The sequence below is a fragment of the Centroberyx gerrardi genome, chromosome 7 (genome assembly GCF_048128805.1).
Source record: "Centroberyx gerrardi isolate f3 chromosome 7, fCenGer3.hap1.cur.20231027, whole genome shotgun sequence".
NCBI classification, from domain to species: Eukaryota; Metazoa; Chordata; class Actinopteri; order Beryciformes; family Berycidae; genus Centroberyx; species Centroberyx gerrardi.
Window position 1 is genome coordinate 11,875,083 of NC_136003.1, and position 21,509 is coordinate 11,896,591.

Genomic DNA, 21,509 nt, shown 5'->3' on the forward strand with positions numbered 1-21,509 from the left:
GGTCGTTTTTTTTATGCGGTGTGTTTTTTTTTTCACTCTAACAATTAAGGATGATCAGTAACTCCTCGTATGCACTTTTTGAAATTCTTACCGCTGGCATATTTATTCAGCACCCAGGATGTTGTGGGAGATCTTTCAAAGATGGAACCTCATAACGGCTGTGATTGCTTTTGTCACTGATTGATAGAATAGACCAGACTGCCCTCCCTATCAGACACCATCAGTACTATGTGATGAACAACATGCAGGGCCCCACTTTGTTGGTTTATATGCATGCTCTGTGCGTACGTTATTACGTAAGAGATACAAAGATGTATGATTAGGAGAAGTAGGTGCAAATGAGTGTAAATGGAGATCCCAATATCTGTGTAACAGAAGATGACAGGATCTCCTCTCCTGCCTAGCACACTGTTCCAGCCATTAGCAGCTTCATCATTTCACAGAACAGCTATGGCAGGAGGTATGAGTGAAAAGGTCTTTCCATTCTTTAGACTAATATGATAATGTTGTGCTATTGTACATCATTTCCCAGTAGTATTCAGGTAGGATGATGTGAAAGAGTATTGGAGAGGCAATGTGTCGCATCATGAGATTATGGTGACAGGTGTTTGCAGGTCAAAGACTTAATGTTCCTGACACAATATTTTTCTTTCTTATACGGTTTTCCAAGAAATATTCTCTTGGTTGAATAGAGAAAACATGGTCTGTGGATACCAACTTTAGAAAGAGAAGACCGCTTGGGGGAGAATCAAATAGATGTTTATGGTTCGACTTGTACAGTATAGAAGTTTCCAAAAAGTTTCTTTACATAGACTAAATGAGGTGAACTTTGATGGCGAAAAGCAGACAGTCGGTCATCATCAATCAGTTTTATCAATGACTTCCATCAACTGCAGGACACAGTTTAATCTGAAGAGCATCCTGCTCCAGCTGGTCTTCACATCATTTATCTGCACTCACAAACGCTCAAATGAATTTTGCTGGTCCGGTAAAACAGGTGGAATGGACCAAATATGAGGTCTTGCTAACTTTGTTGCATTTTGTCAAATATTTTCCAGCTCTGAGTAATAGAGTGGGTGGATGAATGGTTAGGGCAGGAGGACTGATGCAGAGCCAGGCTGGGACTCAGCTGTTATTATGAATTATGTCCTGAAGTGGTCATCTTGAAAACCATTCTTGGAATTATTAGGGTTAATGAAAACAGACACACAGACATACAAAGACACAGCACACAAACATGCATACACACACACACACACACACACACGTTGTGTAATCCCAAAAAGTGATTAAGAAAGTTCATGTGTAGTTGCCTGTCTGCACTTCTATACCAAGCAATCAGCCAAAAGTCATTTGTGGACATTCGCACCACACTGAGCCTTTTAGAGGAGAACGCTGGCTTGTAATTGAGCTGCATGGTTTTACTCCATCAATTTTATGGCAGTCTGCTGAAAACACATTACATACCTGGCCTCTGGTGAAAGAGATGTACTTTGTGCTCAGAAAAATTACACTGTGTGGATGCAGACACATACATTTTGGACAATCAGCTGGTATGGATTGATGGACGGACTGAGGTAACTGAAGCCTTCAAACAAAGAATGATAACATCAATAACAATTTAAAACTACGTAAATCCATGTTGAACAGCCAACATAATTACAGGTGTAGAGCCGCTCCAAATCATTTGTAAGGTGAACATTATACATCACTCCAACTTACACAAGCTCTACTGTCCTTGACAATAAATGAAGATAATAGGATTTGAAAACTTCCCTCATCCCCAAACTTAACATGGACTTATATGGTTCTTCGTCTAAATGGTACAATTATGTAAGCTGTTGCCTGGTATGTATTTGTAGTGGAAATTATCTGCAACTAATCTGCAACTAATGTCAACTTAGACTTAGTCACAATAATAAAATAATAAGGTTGTAGTTGCCAGGTAATGAGCATGGAAAATGCTGGGATAGGCTCCAGATGTGACCATGAACAGGAATAACCAGGTAAAGAAAATGAATTAATGGAAGAATTCATGAATAATTGACTTGCAAGAGTTGGGTAAGGGTCAATAATAAAATCTCATTTGGTTAGCAGTCCACTAAATCCAATTTGAAAGAATGTGAATCTGCTAGCATAAAATGGAAGCATATGGCTGGAATTGCATCTCTCTTCAGTCTCATTGCTAATACATTTTCTTTGGAAATTAAGAGGCAATTTGACCAAAGGAGAATTAATGTTGGATTTTGAGGTAAATGGGGAAAAAGAAGGTAATGAAAAACAGCCAGACAGAAAGGCTGAAATATGACAAACATATGAGTTATTTAGGTAAATATGTCAAAATGCAGAGGGACTGAGAAAGAGAAAATATGTGTGCGCGTGTCTGCTGTTAATTAGTCCTATTGGCTGGATCCAAACCTCCAGACTCCACTTCTGCATCTCCAAAACATTTCACCTGCCAGTCAAACCGCTGAAGCCCGGCCTTCCTCTCCTTCATCCCTCCCACCTTCCCTCCTCTTCCCTCCTTCTCTCACTCCAGCCCTTCTTCCTGTTGCCATCTACGTTTCCAAACGTTTTCAAAGCCTTTTATTCCTCTCCTCGCCATCCCTCTCTCCACTCTGTCACACCATGCCGCGGCCCCTCCCATAAGGCCTTTAATTGTGTTATTTACTACAACTTTCCCTCTGTGTCCCACTGGAGGTATAAAATGAATTTCCCCTGAGGGATATTCCTCACAAACCGCACGTCAGCTGCGTAAAGCACACGCGGCTGAGATTTGACTATTTTTTGCATGGTCCAAGATAGAGCGTGTGTGTGAGTGCGTGTGAGTGTGTGAGTGTGTGTGTCTTTAGGAAATGAGGGGGCGTGTGTTTAGTTGTGGTGAATACAGCCTGTCCAGTGAAGTCTGAAGCAACAGCTGGATCAGCACTTCGTCTGTCCTTCGGTGTCCAAGTTGCGCCTCAGGTGAGTTCAACTTTTGCTTTGATGTTTAGCTCGGAGAATAGAGCTATAGTAATCCTATAATACATTTTAGAGAGTTACTATGGAAATATCACAGGAATATTAAGGAATATCACACGAATATTATAGTGCTACCATAGGAGATAAAAATATAAAGTATGATAAGGTCACTATAAACTCACTATTGGTACTACATACACACTATACGATCCTATACTTTAGGAATATCATAGTGATTTTTCGGTAGGGAAATTATTATATTATATTGTGTAATATTATTGAAATAAGTTGTAAGATTATTTGATTTAGCAGGTTGTTCGACTTGTGCAGTTCTGAAAACGTAGCATGATTTTGTATTTCCTTCTGTTTGACTGTATTTTTAAGTTGTTGCGCAATATTTGGGGACCTGCTAATGAAGTGTCATCAATTTTGAGCATATCTCTCTCTCTCTCTCTCTCTCTCTCTCTCTCTCTCTAGTAATTAATTATTAGGCTAATTAACCTATCAGGATAAACTATATGCTTTGGAGAGACATTTGCAGATCTGTTTTAATCTGATTTATTCTGTTGCTCATGGTTCATGCTTCATTGAATCTCAGAAGACTCACAACAATGTTGCTGCTGATTTTTTATTTTTTTTTCCAGTAGGAAGGGTTTGTCTTTTCTTTTTTTCCCCATCTTTATTGTTCAAATGTCTGGTTACGTAAAAGATTTGCTATTTGCTCAATATTATAGTGATAACATAATAGATTTAAAATAAAAGTGAAAAAACAGAGCCAAAGCAAAAGTCACAATATCAAGAAGAGAAAGCCCATAGTGCTTCATCATTGACTGTCCCTTTTCCAACTGACACACAGTCCAGACAGTTCACAAGGCTGAGGCGTTACTCATCACGCTATTAAAACGAATATTAGCTGTAAATCTTGATTCATCCTTTCCCCCTGAAAACATTGCGCAACAGTATTATCCACACCAGTTGTACAATCTGTTTTTCTAAATTCTGCTTTGGCTGGTGATTTGTGTTGGGGGAATTGTGCCATCAGTTTTTATGACAAGCAGACTACAGATGATCCTGATAATATTCATGTACAAGTTGAAATGAAAAACTTGGCATAAAACCTGGAGAGACTGTCTCCAAATTCCTAGACAAACAGACGGAATGGTACGAAGAAAACAGGAGGAGATGAATGAGTGAAGACTGAAGTTTGTTTACATTTTATTTGTGCATATTATCCCTAATCTGTCTAAAATAGAGTTAAGAAACACAACATGTCTAGCTTATGTATTACATGTATGTATGTCTTTATGTATGTATAGTGCAACAGTCATGATGACGTTACTGTCTGGGACTGGATGGACTGTTTTCTGTCTCCTTCTGCTCGGGAAAAGAACAACAGGTAAGGATATCGGACTTTCCGCATTGCCACTCATTTATCTACGTACCAACAAGAAGACTACTGTGTTGTGGAGATATTCAAATGTGACATTTCCTCTGTCCAAGCAATTCAGTCAAAGGTCTTCAAGTCAAGTTTCAAAATGAAAGTGAAATGCTCAAATTGCATAGAGGGGGCTTTCAAAGTTCGTCTGGGAATTTGGCAAACATGTTCACTTCGGCCTCCTCTGGATGGGAATTAAGCACAGCATGCAAAGATCAGACTGTCTATTGTGTCACCCACACACCATGGAGAGGAAGAGAGAGAACAGAGGAGAGGGAGACAGTGAACACAGACGGACGAGCAAAGAGAAAGAGGGTTGTGAGACCTGGCTGAGCAGAGGACCATTATCCCTGCATGTGCGAACTGAACGTTGACCTCACTCAGTCATAACCCAAGACACACACTGTTCTCTCAACATTGATTTTTGTTGTATTCTTTGTTCTTTGAGATGGGGGATATTGTTGCACGCCCTCTGCCTCCTTACCCCCCTGTCTCCCGACACGTATAGTTCACATTTATTTGGCTTTTATTACACTTCAAGTTTCTGCATCTAGTTTTTTTTTTTTGTGCATGTTTGTGATAATTATTTACACCAACCACCAGGGCAACTTGATTTTTTCAATTCTGATTTCCCTCAGTATTCCTGTCTTTCCACCTGCTGTCCCTCCTCAGCTCAAACTGAAGAGGCGCAGTGCCCCGTGTCAGTGCCAGTGGGGGCGCTACACCCTGTTCAGGGTCTGCTGGAGAGGTTCAAGGCCGGTCCGGGCTGTGCTGCCAGAGAGAGCGGGAACAAGGAGACTCACGTCATTGCAGTGGGGAGAGCAACGCACAGCCCAGACAACCAGGTAAAGAGCACCTCCAGAGAGTTAGACAACAACATAAAGAGAAGTGGGAGTCAGAGAAGTGGGCTTGTGACAGGATGGCTGGTAGTTCAAAACCTCAGGCTGAAACCAGTTGAGATCATCTGGGTGCGTTTTACATTTCTGGCATCAGCAATAGCAGTTTGTTTGGAATAAACAGAAGAATAGCTGGGTAGTTAGCATGAGCAGCGACAGCCACCATGAGTGAACAGACAAAGAAAAGAGCGCCACCTACAGAAACTCAAACTTTATCAACAGAAAATCCAAACAAAAAAGACGTCACATTACTGGCAACACTGTTTGATTGACAGGTTCACAGCGGTCATTCACAGCAATGACCGCTTATCACCAAAGATGTTGCCAAAACAAAACAAAACAAAACAAAAAAGCGAGGATCATGAGGATTAACTTTGACCTCCAATGGTGGCCAACAAAAGCAATAGACTCTGGTTATACTAGGAAGCTCCTATATCACTTAGTGACCTCCACTAATATCATGTGTGATAAGTATGCATGAAGTTCACACATAACTGCATAATGCCAAAGAGGTCAGGGCGCTGGCTTTGTGTCTGTCCCTCGCCTCACCTCTCCCCCTGCCTTCCTCTCTCTACAGGTGAGGGTGTTGCTGAAGCCTCTGTCTCTGTCCCCTTCGCCTCGCAGAGCGCTCGTCCTGCTGCTCAGCTCCCAGCACCCACTGCACTGGTGGCTGGAGGCCGAGAGACTGCCACCAGACCTCCCAGTGCTGGTGCAGGTAATATTGCTATTCTGCTGAATGGTTATCATTAATTGGTCTTCCACCGCACACAAGCCTCAAATCCAAAACAAACCACAGCTCAAACACAACAGGTGAATACAGACTTTCTGGCAGTAAAAATTCTGTAACCTGAAGTGGATGTGTTTTTATGAGACTAGAATTCTGTGCATATAATATCCTTAAAGTCACAATGAAATGAAAACTGACTTTTTCACCTTGTTAGAAAATGTTCTATGCCATGTCATCTCTCTCCCCTCTCCTAGTTGTCCTCTAACTCCACCGTACAGTCCTACAGCCTGCCTCTGCGGGTACAACCACTACACTCGCTGCCATTCCGTCCTCGTGCGCTGCTCCGCTGGGCTGTGAAGCACCACGGCAGCCTGTCCTCTATGACACACACAACCCACGGCAACCGAGTCTACATCCGCCTGGGAGAGGGTGAGCCACCTAGAAGCCAAGCTGTTGAAGAGATCGTGTTTCTGACAAAATGTTTCTGTCTGATCAAGGGCATTGCATGTTAAAAGTAAAAAAGAAACAGTCATAATAGTGCTAACATCTTTGCTTATGCTTAAATAGGCCTATAGCTATACCTGGAAAAAACTATGCTTTGTATTTGTACTATGTGGGTTAAAGTTCACATTATACTATGATATTACTAATTTCTCTCCTCTCTATTCTCACCATGTCATTTGCATTGACACAACACTACAATGCGGACAAAAGAAAGATTTGGCTTATGAAGCTATTAACTCCCCTTGCTCTGTCTCCAATATTACAGATCCGACCCTGCCTGTTAAGTGCCACCTGCAGTCTCTGTTCCTGTCTCACAACTACATGACCTCTGACCTGCAGCCTCAGGCAGTGCAGGGCTGCACCGGCTCTGTGGCCGGTGGGAACGACACGGAGGTGCATGTGATCAAGCTCCATTCAGCTGGCTCAGGACTCTGTGGGTGAGACGCAGTCTTGACTACAACAACTTCTCTCACGATTGAATTCCTATGTTTACTACTTTGTCAGAATCAGAATTGCTTTAATTTGCCGAGTACAACAGGTGCAGAAGGAATATGACCTGGTTAATCGGTGCTGACACATTACAAGACAGTTAGACAATACAGGACTGAGACACTAGGTACAGGACAAGACAGGACCTCACATATAGAGCACACAAGATTTATTGTATGACAGCAGACTAAACAGAAACACACTAAGGAGACCTGGCATAGTCACTTATGTGCAAAGATAAACAGTTTTAAAGCAATATTCCACTTAGTTTTAACATGGGGGTTATTTGGCACTTGACCGCTGTGAAAACCAGAATATAAACTACCCACCACGATCGGATGCAGCTGGGGCGAGTTTGTAGCGTTTGTAGAGTTTGAATGAGGACACGAAAATAACCTGAAAACTTACATTTAACACGTTTGTGAACAATTCAACAACATATCCCGCTTTTAAGACAATAAAGCAGTCCTTGGTCCATCATCATTTTGCATTTCTATTCTTGGTTTACACTCAAATATTTATTTAAAAATAAAAGCAGATCCGGTGTCCCAAACAGAACTATCTCTTCTAAATGGTATCCCTCCGCTATGTTCTCTTCTATCAATAAAAATGCTATTTGGCAAAATTATGTTCTAAAACGTTGGACCCACAGTCAATTGAAAATCACAGTAACAGGATCTGTTGTTGAATATGTCCACCAATGTGTTAAATGTCAGTTTTCAGGATATTTTCATGGCTTCATTCAAATGAATGGGAAGTAAAAAGAACACTACAAACTTGCCAGCTGCGTCTGATCTTGGTGAGTAGTTTATATTCTGGTTTTCATGGCGGTCAAGTGCCAAATGACCCCCATGTTAAAACTATGCAGAATACTGCTTTAAAAATAGAGAGGCATAATTGACAGATGTGCAAAATACAGAGTCAAGCCATGTGATCATAAAAGAATGGAGATGTGGATAAAGATGGAGGGCAGAGTTAAACATGGTTCTCTGTCTATATCTCCATCCCTTTCAGCTCTCTGCAAGTAGAGGTGATTGTGTCTCTGGTGCCCCCGGTGGCCAACGTGGGGAAACACAAGGTAGTGCTGATCCTCAGCAGCGCGGTGCCGGTCAACTGGGCCGTTACTGCTCATGGTCTGCGGGGTCACATCTCTGTTCATGTAAGGACTGCATCTCTCTTTCCTTTGCCAGATACTAGTTTGGGAATCAATTTTGTATCTGTGTACATGTGTGATCCGATTTGTGAATCTCATAGTGCAGAAACGATTAGTCGATTAGTTGATCGGCAGAAAATTAGTAGGTTATAATTTTGATAATCGATTAATCGTTTTAGTCATTTATCGTAAAAAAGTAAAAATACCAAACATTTGCTGGTAACAGCTTCACAAATGCTAAGATTTGCTTGCTTTTCTCCATTTCATATCATTATAAAATGAATACTTTGGGTTTTTTTGGCTGCTGGTCTGACTAAGTAAGCAATTTTAGGACATCACTTTGGGCACTGGTGGGCATTTGTCATTATGTTTTGACATTTTATAGATTAAATGATTAATCAATTAATTGAGAAAATAATCAATAGATTAATTGATAATGAAAATAATCATTTGATGCAGTCCTAGTATCTCACAACCACTGGTTTCTAGGATATGACACATTAACGCCTTTAAATACACAAAGTCACCTATCGAACACAATTTTGATACACGTCACATTATGACCTTTCCTTATGATTCTTCTCCTCATACTACTCCCATGTTCAGAGACTCTGACCTTTGTTTTGTTATAAGCCTGCCTTCTGACCTCATTGGATATCAGATGTTGGCTGACACTAAATATTGTTTTATTTTTTCTTCACCCACTGATTTTTGATCTTTATCTCTGTATTACTGATTGTCTGCTTGTCTATCTATCTGTCTTCTGTCTGTTTATCTTTCTGTCCGACTCTTTCTGTCTGTATCTCTCTCTCTGTAGTCTTCCAACAGTGTATCCCCACCCTACCCATCAGAGCCTTACCTGACCCTGTCCAGCATGCTTAACTCTGATCTGTCCACCGTCCCTGATCTTCTTGTCTGGGCCAATGAGAGCGGCTTCCCCAAGGTGACCTCATACACTGAGGCTGACCTGGCCAATCGCTTTGTGATCCAGCTGGCTGGGGGCGGGACAGGTCAGGACCCCTGTGTGTCTCTTGTTTCCATCACTGTGTGAGTGAACTGAATGTTTCAGTTTCATTTTTAGTTTCTCGTTCACTTCTTCAGCTTCATCATATAAGAGAATGTTCTCTTTGACTTCTTCAAATGAAAACGGAACACTTCCGCCACTTTATGTTGAATGATAATGCAGAGAAGTATAAATGGTCCTATATGTCTCTGTATCTCTCTCTCGTAACATAGAGGTGGTTCCAGCAATGAATTCTCTGGTTGCAAGGCCTCTGTGGGCTGAGGAGCGCATGCTGAGGCAGTGGCTGAGTGGAGGAGGCAGAGCTGGAGGAGGGCGAGAGGCCTTCACAGTGCAGTGTGACGATGGACGCCTCAGCGTGGCGGTGGACAGACGCATCCTCCAGGTTTACATGCCTTAGTATTTGATGTGACGATGTATGTGATGTGTCTGTATGAAGAAAGAAAGAAAGAACGAAAGAAAGAAAGAAAGAAAGAAAGAAAGAAAGAAAGAAAGAAAGAAAGGGCAAGTACAGCCAGGCTATGTCCTACTGTTGTGTACCAAGATGCAATTCATACAAATGTCGGGAACTGGACACAACATTTATCATTTCACAGATTCCCCACTGAAAATGTTATATTGGACGAGGATTCATCCAATGCTGTAGAAAAATGCTTGATTTGGGAGGTTATGTGGTCTCTAAATCCGCTCTCTCCTTCTCTCAGACCTTGTCTGTCCCAGTGGCTGCCGTGACTCTGCGGGATCCTAAATGCCAGGCTCAGTCCAATGACAGCCATTTCCTGTTGGCGTTCCCAGTCATTTCCTGTGAGACTGAGGGTCTGCTCCTGGGACGGCCCAGAGGGGTCCAGTACAAAAACATGGTGAGACAAGAGCTTTAGAAAGAAATGTACTAAGGATTTATAGAAAATTCCAATGAATATTTAATAGAATTTATTGTAATATATTCAATAAAATATTCAATGTAATTTATTGAATGTCATTATGTATATGATTCATGTTGATGAATGAAGTTCTGGGAGATTAGAAAGTGTGTGTCAACTAAAAAAAAAATGTGTGCCAGATAAGGGAAGAAAAATAGAGCAAGGATGGCTTTCACATAGGTTCGAGAGAGGGACAGCCTAATTCACACAAGCCAGTGGAAACGGTCGATGTATCTTTTGGTCATTCTATTTTCTTTTCAGAAACAGAAATGAAAAAATGAAAAACAAATGGTAATTTGATTTTCATTTCAAAATCCACAAATTAAAAACGGAAATAGAAGGCATTTTTCCTGCTCAGAAACGGCAGATACAACATTTAGGCTATAAAAGACTTGATTTTTCCTTTATCCTTTGTGAAACCGAAAATAAAATAGTAAGAAAACAAAAACGAACAGACATTGAGAGAACTAGCCATTGCTGTGCGTCTTTCAGCACCAGGAGAGCGGAAAGGAGAGAGAGAAATCATAAATCAGACCAGAAAATGTCTTTTCTTCATATTTATTAAACACTGCTTCATCTTGAAACTGTGCACCTGTTGATTGATCACACATGAGCAGGTTTAATTTATGATCCGATACCTGCGATATTCTAATATCCACTTGTTGGAGCTTTAGCAGCACTCAGGAATAGGAAGGTGAAGTTGTTCCAGACAGGACGATGGATTAGTAAAATGGTCTTTGAACATATTTTCATATATCAGAAATAAAATTTACTATTATTATTACTGAATTGAACAGCGCCTCCCTCTTGCTCCCTCTCTCTCTCTCTCTCCTTTCCGCTCTCCTGTGCTGAAAGACGCGCAGCGGCTACTTCTCAGTCCCAAAACGGGCGTTCATTTTTGTATTCTTACCATTTTATTTTCTGTTTTACAAAAGAGAAGGGGAAAATCAAATCCTTTATAAATGTTGTATCTGCCATTACTGACTAGGAAAACGAAAATGCCTTCTATTTCCACTTTTCATTTGTGGATTTTGAAATGAAAATCAAATCACCATTCGTTTTTCATTTTTTCATTTCTGTTTCTGAAAAGAAAATAGAATGACCAAAAAATATATGGACCGGCAACACAGACAGAGCAAATTAGAGAGATGATTTGAGAGGGAGAATACAGGAGAAAGAGAACAGAGAAGGCAAAAGACTAAGCCTCAAACAAAGAGAAAGTATAAAATTATAAGCTGAAGGAGGGGAAACATCTGAATAGATAAGAAGGTCAAAGTCTATCAGTAGGATGGGAGACAGAGTAACAGTTGGGACTTCAGACACTTTTAGACATGAATAGAGAGAGCTGGAGTGTTAAGGAGATGAGAGTGGTACCAGAGAGCTAGGGGCTAAAAGGGGAAGAGCAAATCACTCCTGGTAAATGTGTTTTTGCCAGGTGTGGTGCGTAGTGTGCATTTGAGATTTTGCTAAGTGGATGATTTCTCCTGTGAGACCTATGTTAAGTGGTGACCCAGGTCACTGTGCCCATAACACTGCTGTGCTGCATCCTAAAAGTGGGGTGCTGTAGACAGAGGGGGGTAAGCAGGGTTGGCGAGGGAGAAAATGTTGGTTTGGAGACAGGAAGTGTGGAGGAAGGAAGGAGAGATTGATGACTCAAATTGATTTCAGAAAAGTGAGAAAATGAGAAAGGGCAGAGGAGAAGATGGTATCTGTATTGTTGATTAACTATATAGGATCTGATGTAACTATACCTGTGCTATTCAGGGTGAGTGCCTATGTAGAAAGTTAGAGCTTACAACACTCAACACTCCCAATTTTCCTGTGAGAGTCCTGATTTTCATGCCCCTCAAATTTCAAAATCTGCTCATTTACTATATATATATATATATATATATATATATATATATATATATATCAGCAATTATATTGGAGGAAAGTTGTGATGAATAAACCCATATATTGTGTTTTCCTCTCTCTCATCCTCTCTGGCCAGGTGTTGTTATGGAGAGACAAGCCTCAGACAATTCTGCAAGTCAATGAGACAGAGAAAAAGCCAGGTCCATTCAGCATACATGTGAGATATCTGTGTGTGTATATTTGTGTGCAAGCATGTATGTCTATCTTTATTGTGTCTATTTTGGTACAATAAATCTTCTAATTAAATTTCCAATCTCCATACAATATTCTTCATCTCTTAGTTCAGCTGTCTGGCTGCGGTCCCCACTGCTCCCAGCCCTCCTGATGATGCAACCGCTCCTCAGACAGGGCCGGTCCCGTGGGAACCCCGGGGTCCCGGGTTGGATCCAGAACCGAGCCCCCTGCCCACACCCAGACCCGGACCTATTCTGATCCTGAAGCTCTTTGTCACTGAGGACTATGAGCAGAGGCAGACCGGGCCCTGTGTCATCATTGCAGACCAGCGCGTCTATGTTGAGGTCAGTGTGTGTGTGTGTGTGTGTGTGTGTGTGTGTGTGTGTGTGTGTGTGCTTTTTCAGTCCCATCTGGCATGTCTTGCTGGTCTTATGTCTGTCTCTGAGTGCCACTCTCTGTCTCTCTTGGTCTTTGCTTCTTGGTCAGTCTTTCTCTTTGGTGTGTTAAACTGTTTTCTGTTTGCTTCTGTTCATTTCCCATTTTGACACACGCTGTTAGTGCTACTTTTTCTGTCATTTATCATAACAACTTCTTCAACGTCGAGGCCTCAATGGTATTGAGTTTTTGTGGATTCTGAAACCAAAACAACATCTTTATCATAACAAAATATGTGGTTATGCACTGTCTCACTCTGTTATCGCTAATACAGAAAAAAAGATACAAAATTAACTTCAATGTGCGTCATTACTTTCCTCTGATCCAATTTGTATCAAACATCTTGTCCAAAACTCAAATAAAAACAAATGAGCTTAATTTATTTTACTTCGTCATTGCTCCATTATCTCTCCTATTGCAGGTCTCAGCCAAAGGGCCCATCAGCGATGTTATGGAGGTGATGTCATGCGTGGTCTCTCCTCTGTCTGACCCAAGAAAGTCTCCTTTCTGGACCGTCATAAAGGATGGCTGCTCCACGGACCCCTCACTAACCCTCAGTAAAATGAGGGAAGATGGAGAAGAGGGAGAGGTCGATGACGGTGGTGAACTGGAGAAGGAAAAGAAGGAGGAGAAAGAGGGGAAGGAAGAAGGCAGAGATAACGAGGATCATGATGACACTGGCAGAGGTGTCTCATTTAGAAGCAAAGACCGAGCATGGAGACAAGGCACCAGGGGAGAAACTATTAGAGACAGAGGAGGAACAAAAAGGAGAAAAGCACAAGTGAAGAGGGAGGAGAGAAGCACAAGCACGGGAGCAGAGGAGGAGATACAGTCCTTGAGGTTTAGTTTCATCCTGCGACCCGTTTATAATGAGTCTATGCAGTTCCTCCACTGCAGCCTTCGTCTGTGCGTCTCTGACTCGACAGGAGAGGGATCCTCAAATGATACAGCAGAAAATGACTGTCAGGGTGGGCTATGCATTCCTCCCCTCGTATACAAGTCACCCAGAGAACAGGTATAGAACCAACCCATAAAGTAGTATCCATAAAACTATGCCTACCTTTAATAGCACAAAACAAATATAATAGATAGGGACCAGCTGACAAGATTTCCTACTTTGTGTAATAACCTAATCCTTTCCTCTTTGTATTTGAATTTCAGTTAGTGCTTTGGGTAACACTTTATAATAAGGGACAAATGAACATATTGGATCAACATGAATTAATGTTTAAATTAATGAATGAACTATCAGGAATTCACGTAGCTTGACATTGACGAATGAATGAGTCATACGTTGGTCACCATTATTAATGGTGGTGACTTAATACCTTTGTACATAATGATTTGGTGTTAATTAATGGTATTAGCTAACAGATGTAATCAATATATGAATTAAATAGGGGGGGTCAAACGGGCTATAAACCCAGCTGAATCAATGATCAATTAATGTGTACATCTAGTCTGTATATAATGGCTAATCATTACTAAATATTGTAACATTATAACACTTTACTTGCTTACTTTACTTTAGGGGCACAAAACGATTAACTCACCATGAAGTAATAGTGAATTCATGTTCAATTAATAATGTTTCTTTAGCTGATCATCACCAAATTTTGTATCATTCCATGACTTTACTTGAGGGCCCATAAAACAATTAATTCACTATGTGCATGTGAGTTAACTCATTGTTCATCAGGCATATGTTTGTGGATGAGCCCACTGATGTCTGTAGTTGTGTACCGCCACACTGTAGGATGTAATTAAGCTGTACTCCACACTTACAGCCACACACAAACACACTGCAGAGAACTTGGTTTGTGCTTGGGTTATAATAGTATAACTGACCTAGCTCTTCCTATATTCCCCTGTCAGTGTGAGATCAGAAACCTCTCCAGGCCCATGGTGGTCACCCAGCCCATCAGTTCACTGGCAGTCAAACCACTGAGGCCGCCTGCTGGCCAGAGGACCAGGAGACTCAGTGTCTCTCAGCTGGCCAATCCAGGCCCAAAGCACAGCAGTGAGTATCTTTTATTTTCTGTTATTCCACATGTATTTATCTGTTAGTGTGAGGCTGTATCACCTACCCTCAGACTTACTTACACACATTCTCTCTGTGTGTTCAAGGCTCTGTGGTAGAGACAGGACCAGTGATGGGCATTGTCTTTGCTGCCTTTGTTATGGGTATCAGCCTGATGGGTGCGCTGTGGTGCATCTACAGTCATACAGGTAATGACATCAGTCTCCCTCTGTGATGGAAACGTCTCACTTTTCTCTGGCACAGATTATTCGCCAAATACACAGTCATCCCATTGAATGTGTCCTTCACATAATGAGCAAGAATAAATATCTCTGCTACACAATATTCAATACAATCAACACTGTTTGATTGTGAAGTTATCTCTGGGAAGTGAAGTGCAAAAACACCACAGCAAATGCACAGATTTTGTATAATGGTATTTTGCATGCATGGTTGTCAGTGTGGACATTTTAAAGGGATTGTATTGTTTTTTTAAAGGGACTCGACCTCCATCAATTAGAAGAGGGAGTCACCTAACAGAGCAGAGTCATGGAAGCTGGAATCCCCCTGCATTGATGGATCAGTCCAACAGCTCTGTGTAGAGGTAAGGCCTCTGCCTTTTCCACATTGTTCCTCCTGCCACATAAAATAATTTTGCAGTTTTTGTGACAGATTCATCTGCAATTTGAACATCAAAATACATGGCCTTTTTGGATCTCTGTTAGCTGCTTCATGTTACTTTGAAAACTCACATATAAAAGTGGTGATTGACAGACCTCTTTTAAAGCTGATGGATTGCTAATTGGCATTCCACTTACTCACCTGTGTAGCTGCCTGTGATTTTGTTACTTCAAATTAAAAGTCCTTTTTCATGTAGTGTTTCTGTCATTTTGTCCACTCCCTGTAACGTTTAGCTTCAAAAGCTGTAAAATACTTTGTAAACACAAGTAGTGTGAATTAAGTGTGTGTGATTTTTAGATGTTGCAAAGGTGGCTCATGTCATCCGCTAAAGGGCTTATTGTATTTTCCAAAAGATCTATGTATCCCCTACTATCCCCCTTGTTAAAACAAATTTTACTCTGCCTATAGAGTGGAACTGTACAGGCCACAGCAGCTGGAGGACCACAGAGTAAACAGGATGTCAAAGCTATGTAGTTAAAAAAAACATATTGTAGTGGTTAGAAGCGCCAGCAATTCCAGCTAAGATACTAGCATTAGGCAAGCACCTGCAGATTGCAACTCAGATATTATGTTGTATTTGGGGCTAAACATTCTTATTCTTTTATCTTTTTCTCAGGATTTCCTCCTGCAAATCTGAGACTGAAGGTGAAGTGGGGCAGTGGTTGTCGCAACTGGTTGGTGTGTGTGTGTGTGTGTGTGTGTGTGTGTGTGTGTGTGTGTGTGTGAGAGAGAGAGAGAGAGAGAGCACAGGTGTGTTTGCCTGTGTGTGCGACGCCATGCACACAAGCATGCGTTTGTGCAATTCTACAAACGAGTGTCATTCATAGCTGTAGACCAGACATGTGAGCGGCCTGAAGGACTGAGACAAAGTGAATGTGTACATAGCGACTCATAAGCACATACATACGTACATGAGCAACTCCGCACAGTGTTGTGAAAAATCAAACGTTTGATTCAAAATGAAAAAGTTAGACGTTTGATTCAGCAAGGCATTCAACGTCATTATTAGTCATTTCAAAACTGGCAGCCACTAGTCTTATGGAGAGACTGTTATCTGGATTCATATAGGATCTAAACCTGGTTTTAGAGTGACTCAAACAAAAACCACATCCTCATCATCTTCAGACAGGGAACACAAGGTCAAAGATGAATCAGGAGATTATGTGCCAGTATTAAAGAGGTGCATTACAGACTCATGTTCAAAGTATTTGTGTTGTAACTGTGAACTCCTACTGGATTATGCCTTGTTATCAAAACTAGATCTACCTGTATGTGAATTATTTTATGTGTTTATGTGTCAAACAATTGAGATGTGTATTAAATGAGCTAAGATCCATGTTTACTTGCTCTTTCATTCATAGGAACTGTATAAGACCCTGCTGTTATAACTTCCTTCATATGTGATGCTGACCTAAAATTTAAGGTTCCTTATTCGAAGGAAAATATAACAAATATAACTTTATTGTGAGAAAGTCAAATATACACATATACTGTATGAAAATGTATACAGGATTCTTTCAATAATCCGTCCTCATGCATCATCCACAAACCTAGATATTGTACTGAGAGTCCACAAGTAGGTTTTTCACTCATGTCATTTTTAGAACATCATTTCAACATAAATCTCCTCCAACATGCAGCTGTTAGCCAAAGTGCATCCTGCGTGTTGCTCATCATCAGTCATCTCAGTGGGAAGTGCAGCTCCAGCGGATTAAAAATGGCTGCTTCATTCACACAGCAATAACGGGAGGCTACAATCACACAATTTTCTGAAGGAAATAGTTCCTGAAAATTATGGAACATCACTGAATGATGTGGTCTCATAGCACTGTTGCTCAGTACATCATGGGAAGACAATTTTCACTTGTGAATGAGTTTTGTTGGTGAGTTTCCTGGAGGTCTTGCAGTGGTGAAAATATGCAAAGCAACAAGGTGAAATTATGTTTTTTACACAAAGCAGCCCAGTTTTTGACCAGAGCCTCAGTCCTACCCTTCCATTTTATTCAGTCCCTTTGATGCATATGTTTCAAACTCTTAAGAATTATGAATCATACAAATACAGATTTCCCCCAGGTCTGTTATCACATGCCCCCTGGACTCAGCCTTGAGTGTACATGTCACCATAGCCGCACTGCGTCTCTTGGTGGTGCTCTAGGTCAACCCTGCGCTGGAAGCTGTGCTGACAGCGGGGGCAGCTGAACGGCCGGTAGCTGCTGTGCTTACGGCTGTGAGTGATGAGGTTGGAGCTCTGGCTGAACGCTTTACCGCACACCTTGCACACGTGTGGCTTCTCACCTGAGAGAGGGGAGAGGGTGTTAGAAGGGAGTGTGTGTTTGAGAATTTAACCTTCCTGTCAAAGTGGAAGTGTGGCAGTTTGTCTTTACAGTATCGAATATCATCTAATTGCACATAGTGTTTGAATGTTGAATGTATAGTATCTATCATACGCAGAGGTGTGATCAAGTCACCTTTACTCGAGTCCCAAGTCAGTCTAAAGGTCTTGAGGCACAAGTCTCAAGTCAAGTCCCAAGTCTAAATGTAGAACACCAAGTCAAGTCCAAGTCAAGTCCATGTCATTAATGTCAAGTCTCAAGTCAAGTCTCAAGTCTAAATGTAGAATAGTCAAGTCAGAACAAATAAAGAGTCCAGTATCAATTTAATATCTTCCAAAAAACTAAATTTTCAATGCAATATGATTTTAATAGGATAAAAACGTGGTAAGAGCATCATGAGCTTGATTTATATAATCAGTTTCAACTTCAAAAAATTCAATCATTCCATACAAATTAAGAAAACTGAATTCATCAGTATGTTCAGTGTCATTACATTATGAGAACTTAGTGACATTACATTTATTGTGTGACTCTGATCCTACTGTGCGCTCACTGTATTTTGTGTAGTCAGGTTATGTTCTGCGCTCTCACCTGTGTGTATGAAGGTGTGTTTCTTCATGTCGGACTTCTGGTGGAACCTTTTGCCACAGTACTGGCAGGGGTAGGGCCGCGTGTCCGAGTGGATGAGCAGGTGGGTGGACAGGGTGGACGAGCGCTTGAACACCTTCCCACACACCTTGCAGCCAAAGCTCCGCTCCTGGATACACACAAACATAAACATCCATAAGTACAAATCAGTGTTTCTTTCAGAACTGATAAGTCATGTCCCATTACACCATGTACTGTACCTTAGCTCTACCATAGCTGCCTATTGGTCTGTAGCCATAGGGGATGTGGGGTATGCCTCTGGCTGTGGGTGATCTTGTCAATGGGACAGAGAGTGTGTTGCGAAAGTGAGCCTCCAGACCACCTGCTGATAGAAGGACCTGTGAAAGAGACTGAAGGAGAGAGAGAGACAGATAGAGAGCAAAAGAGGAAGAGAGAGAGGGGGAGAGATTATAGCCGGTGCATGTCATATGTAGTGTTTATTGCTTATGACCAGAATAGTCTATAACACAACTTGCCCTCACAGCTTTAATTCACACATCAAGCCACTTTGCTGTTGTGCCTCCTGACATGTCGCCAAGTCCTGTGTCATGCAAGTACTTTTATCATTACTCGCTATGGCAGCATCTCTCATTACAACGACTTTTATCTTCGATGGTCCTTCCAAGTACTTAGGAAGGAAAGATACAAAAAAAGGATAAGGACATGTTTCACCGTATTTGGTGCCTCCTACCTTTTCACAGAGGGGGCACTCACTGACAGGGGATTTGAGGTCAGTGTGCGATGTGTGGTTGAGTAGCATGTAAACCAGTCTCTCCAGCTCCCTCTCTCTCTCAGACCCCCGGGGGCAGTCTGCTGACCAGGGCAATACAGGCTGCGGAGGCTCTCCATTCCCCAAGGTACCTTCTGTTGGAATACAAACGGATGAGGATGCTCCACACTCAGCCGTATATAAGATTCATCCCCTAGACGTCTATAGTGTTCCAGAGCATGACAGAGAATGGTTTGACCGCTTATATTTAACATCGGAGGAGAGTCTTTGTGTAGCCTTTTGTGATCTTACTGTGTTTCATATACACATAGGTCCTGATTTACTAAAGCCTTTTATGGGTGCAAAAACTTTTAGCATGTGCAAAACCAATGACTTAACTCCTGATTGGTCAAGCAAATTGTCTTGCACCTATCACAAGTCTATCACAAGTACTGACTTTGAACATTGCGAAGGTTTTTATACACACTAAAGCTTTTAGTAAATCTGGGCTTAAGTGTACAAATTATTAGGACTGAATATTGAGTTGCACCCCCTTTTATAAAATGTACTCAGGGCCAAAAAAGCCTTCTTTAACTTGTCTCCTCCTCGTCATCTTCATCTCCCCTTCATGACTAAAGCAGATTTAATGTGTGAAATCAATACCACTTTCACATGGATTCACCAGGTTGGCCTATTTCATGACATGCGGTCATAATATTTTGTACTCTTCCTGTAATCTTATAACAACTTATTTCTCAGAGCTAATGAAAGAGTCGGGTACCTGAAGTCCAAGGATCAGCTGGGGGGGTGCTGAGAGGTCTGGTTGCCGTCCTGTCCCACAGTGAGCAGGCTTCAGCCAGAGGATTTGTGACCCCTAACATGGAGGACAGAGGCGGCACAGCGTCCTGAGATTGCCTCCTGTCTTGCCACACTCCATACTGCAGAGTCTGGGGAGTGTGTGCGTGGGACTGGGCATGAATCTGGGGCTGGACCAGAAGCTGGGACGGGGACGGGGACTGGTGTTTAAGATCCACAAGTCCGGAGTCCTTAGAGGGGCAAATCGGATGAGACCCGGTCCTTTTACTCTTGACGAGGAACGAGCGGGGCATGGTAGGCAGAGGGTGGCGGCTGAGGAAGTGATGAGAGATGAGGTAAAGCCCTGCAGAACAAACCAAAGAATAATGTCACTTTCTAACTAGAGCTCCACACACACATGTTACACACCTGTTGGTAGATGTTCAGTTGAAATGCCAAAGCCTGAGGTTTGTGTAACAAATTCAGCACGCCACCTGCAGAAAGTTACAGGGCTTTCTCTGAGGATAACCCTATTGCGGTATTGCCAGACAATTTTCAAACTGAAATTGTAGTTGCAGGTTTTATTTCAATACTACTTTTTATACTTTTATTTGAATTGCATATGACCATATTATAATAATAATTATATAATAATAATCACATATAATCTGATAACAGTTCACATTTACATATACATTTTAGGCATTTAGCTGATGTTCTTATCCAGAGCGACTTACAATGAGAGCAACAGTAGAGCAATCTTAAATTGCTCAGTTAGATTCCTAAATTAAGCAATCAATAGCAATAACTGCATTTATTCAGCACCTAATATATTTAGTAACTACATTGTGATTGGCTTTACCATTTTAGTCATGGCATATTTGGTACATAATTGCTTCTAAGTGTTTTCATATTAGACAATTATAATATTAGCTGATCATCATGTAAATAAGAAAAAGAAAAGCCTTGAAAAAAGCAAAAAGGGCAATTCAATGTATCCACTTTCACTCCAGTTCTTTCCAAACTTATTTCTGATTTTTTTTCCAGCTAACCTCCCAAGAAATTGATCCATCTTAATAATGACTTAACAACCCTACTAATCATGTGATTCTGTAAAATAATACCCTTCAAAACCTATTTACCTACAATGACTTAATATATTATTACACTGTTGTGCAGTGTGATACTTGTGTAGTTCATGTTGTAGTGTCACAGTTAAATAAGCAATCTAAAAAGTTTAGAAATTAAATATTACTCTGATATATCACTCAAATTTTCAACTGAATTGCTAATCTTACCTCTGGAATGCACAGCAGAATGTTGAGACTGTTTCTTGTGTCTTTGCTGTTAGCAACGTCCTCTTTTCTCTTTCTCACACCCATTAACTGATGACATGACACAAAGAGATTTGATTTGATTTTGAAGAGGGTTGTTGCTGAGGATTGTGGGTCCCAAGGCTTGGCCAAAAAAACACCCACCAAACCAGCTTGTCGAAGGTGATTTACAGCTTTTGTGAGATAAAGTCTTGTGAATCATCTGAAAATGATGCAGAACATATACTAATTCTTCAGCAAATTAAACATCCCAATGTTTTTTTTTTACAGCTTTTAAATCTCCAGTGCTTGCAGATGGGATCTTGATGTCATCCATCGGGCCTCTATTATTAAAATTATAACTTCCACAATCACCTC

The 21,509-nt window shown here is 41.2% G+C and overlaps 2 protein-coding genes across 2 annotated transcripts; one reads left to right on the forward strand and one right to left on the reverse strand.

Moving 5' to 3' along the window:
* The first annotated feature begins 450 nt into the window (after positions 1–450).
* engl (endoglin, like) lies at positions 451–16,669 on the forward strand. The gene is made up of 16 exons (XM_071918486.2): positions 451–460; positions 5,069–5,241; positions 5,870–6,007; positions 6,274–6,448; positions 6,789–6,960; positions 8,027–8,171; positions 8,983–9,175; positions 9,402–9,571; positions 9,891–10,046; positions 12,100–12,180; positions 12,305–12,541; positions 13,054–13,647; positions 14,508–14,652; positions 14,760–14,861; positions 15,151–15,256; positions 15,950–16,669. The coding sequence occupies exons 1-15, from the start codon at positions 451–453 to the stop codon at positions 15,252–15,254; spliced, it is 2,595 nt and encodes an 864-aa protein (XP_071774587.1). The 3' UTR covers positions 15,255–15,256; positions 15,950–16,669.
* A 107-nt stretch (positions 16,670–16,776) lies between these two features.
* On the reverse strand, positions 16,777–21,249 carry LOC139926712 (uncharacterized). Its single transcript, XM_071918511.2, has 6 exons — positions 21,117–21,249; positions 19,805–20,182; positions 19,006–19,178; positions 18,515–18,664; positions 18,258–18,423; positions 16,777–17,628 (listed from the first exon to the last, which is right to left on the reverse strand). Exons 2-6 carry the CDS (start codon positions 20,130–20,132, stop codon positions 17,432–17,434), a joined length of 1,014 nt encoding a protein of 337 aa, XP_071774612.2. The 5' UTR covers positions 20,133–20,182; positions 21,117–21,249; the 3' UTR covers positions 16,777–17,431.
* Between the last annotated feature and the right edge of the window lie 260 nt (positions 21,250–21,509).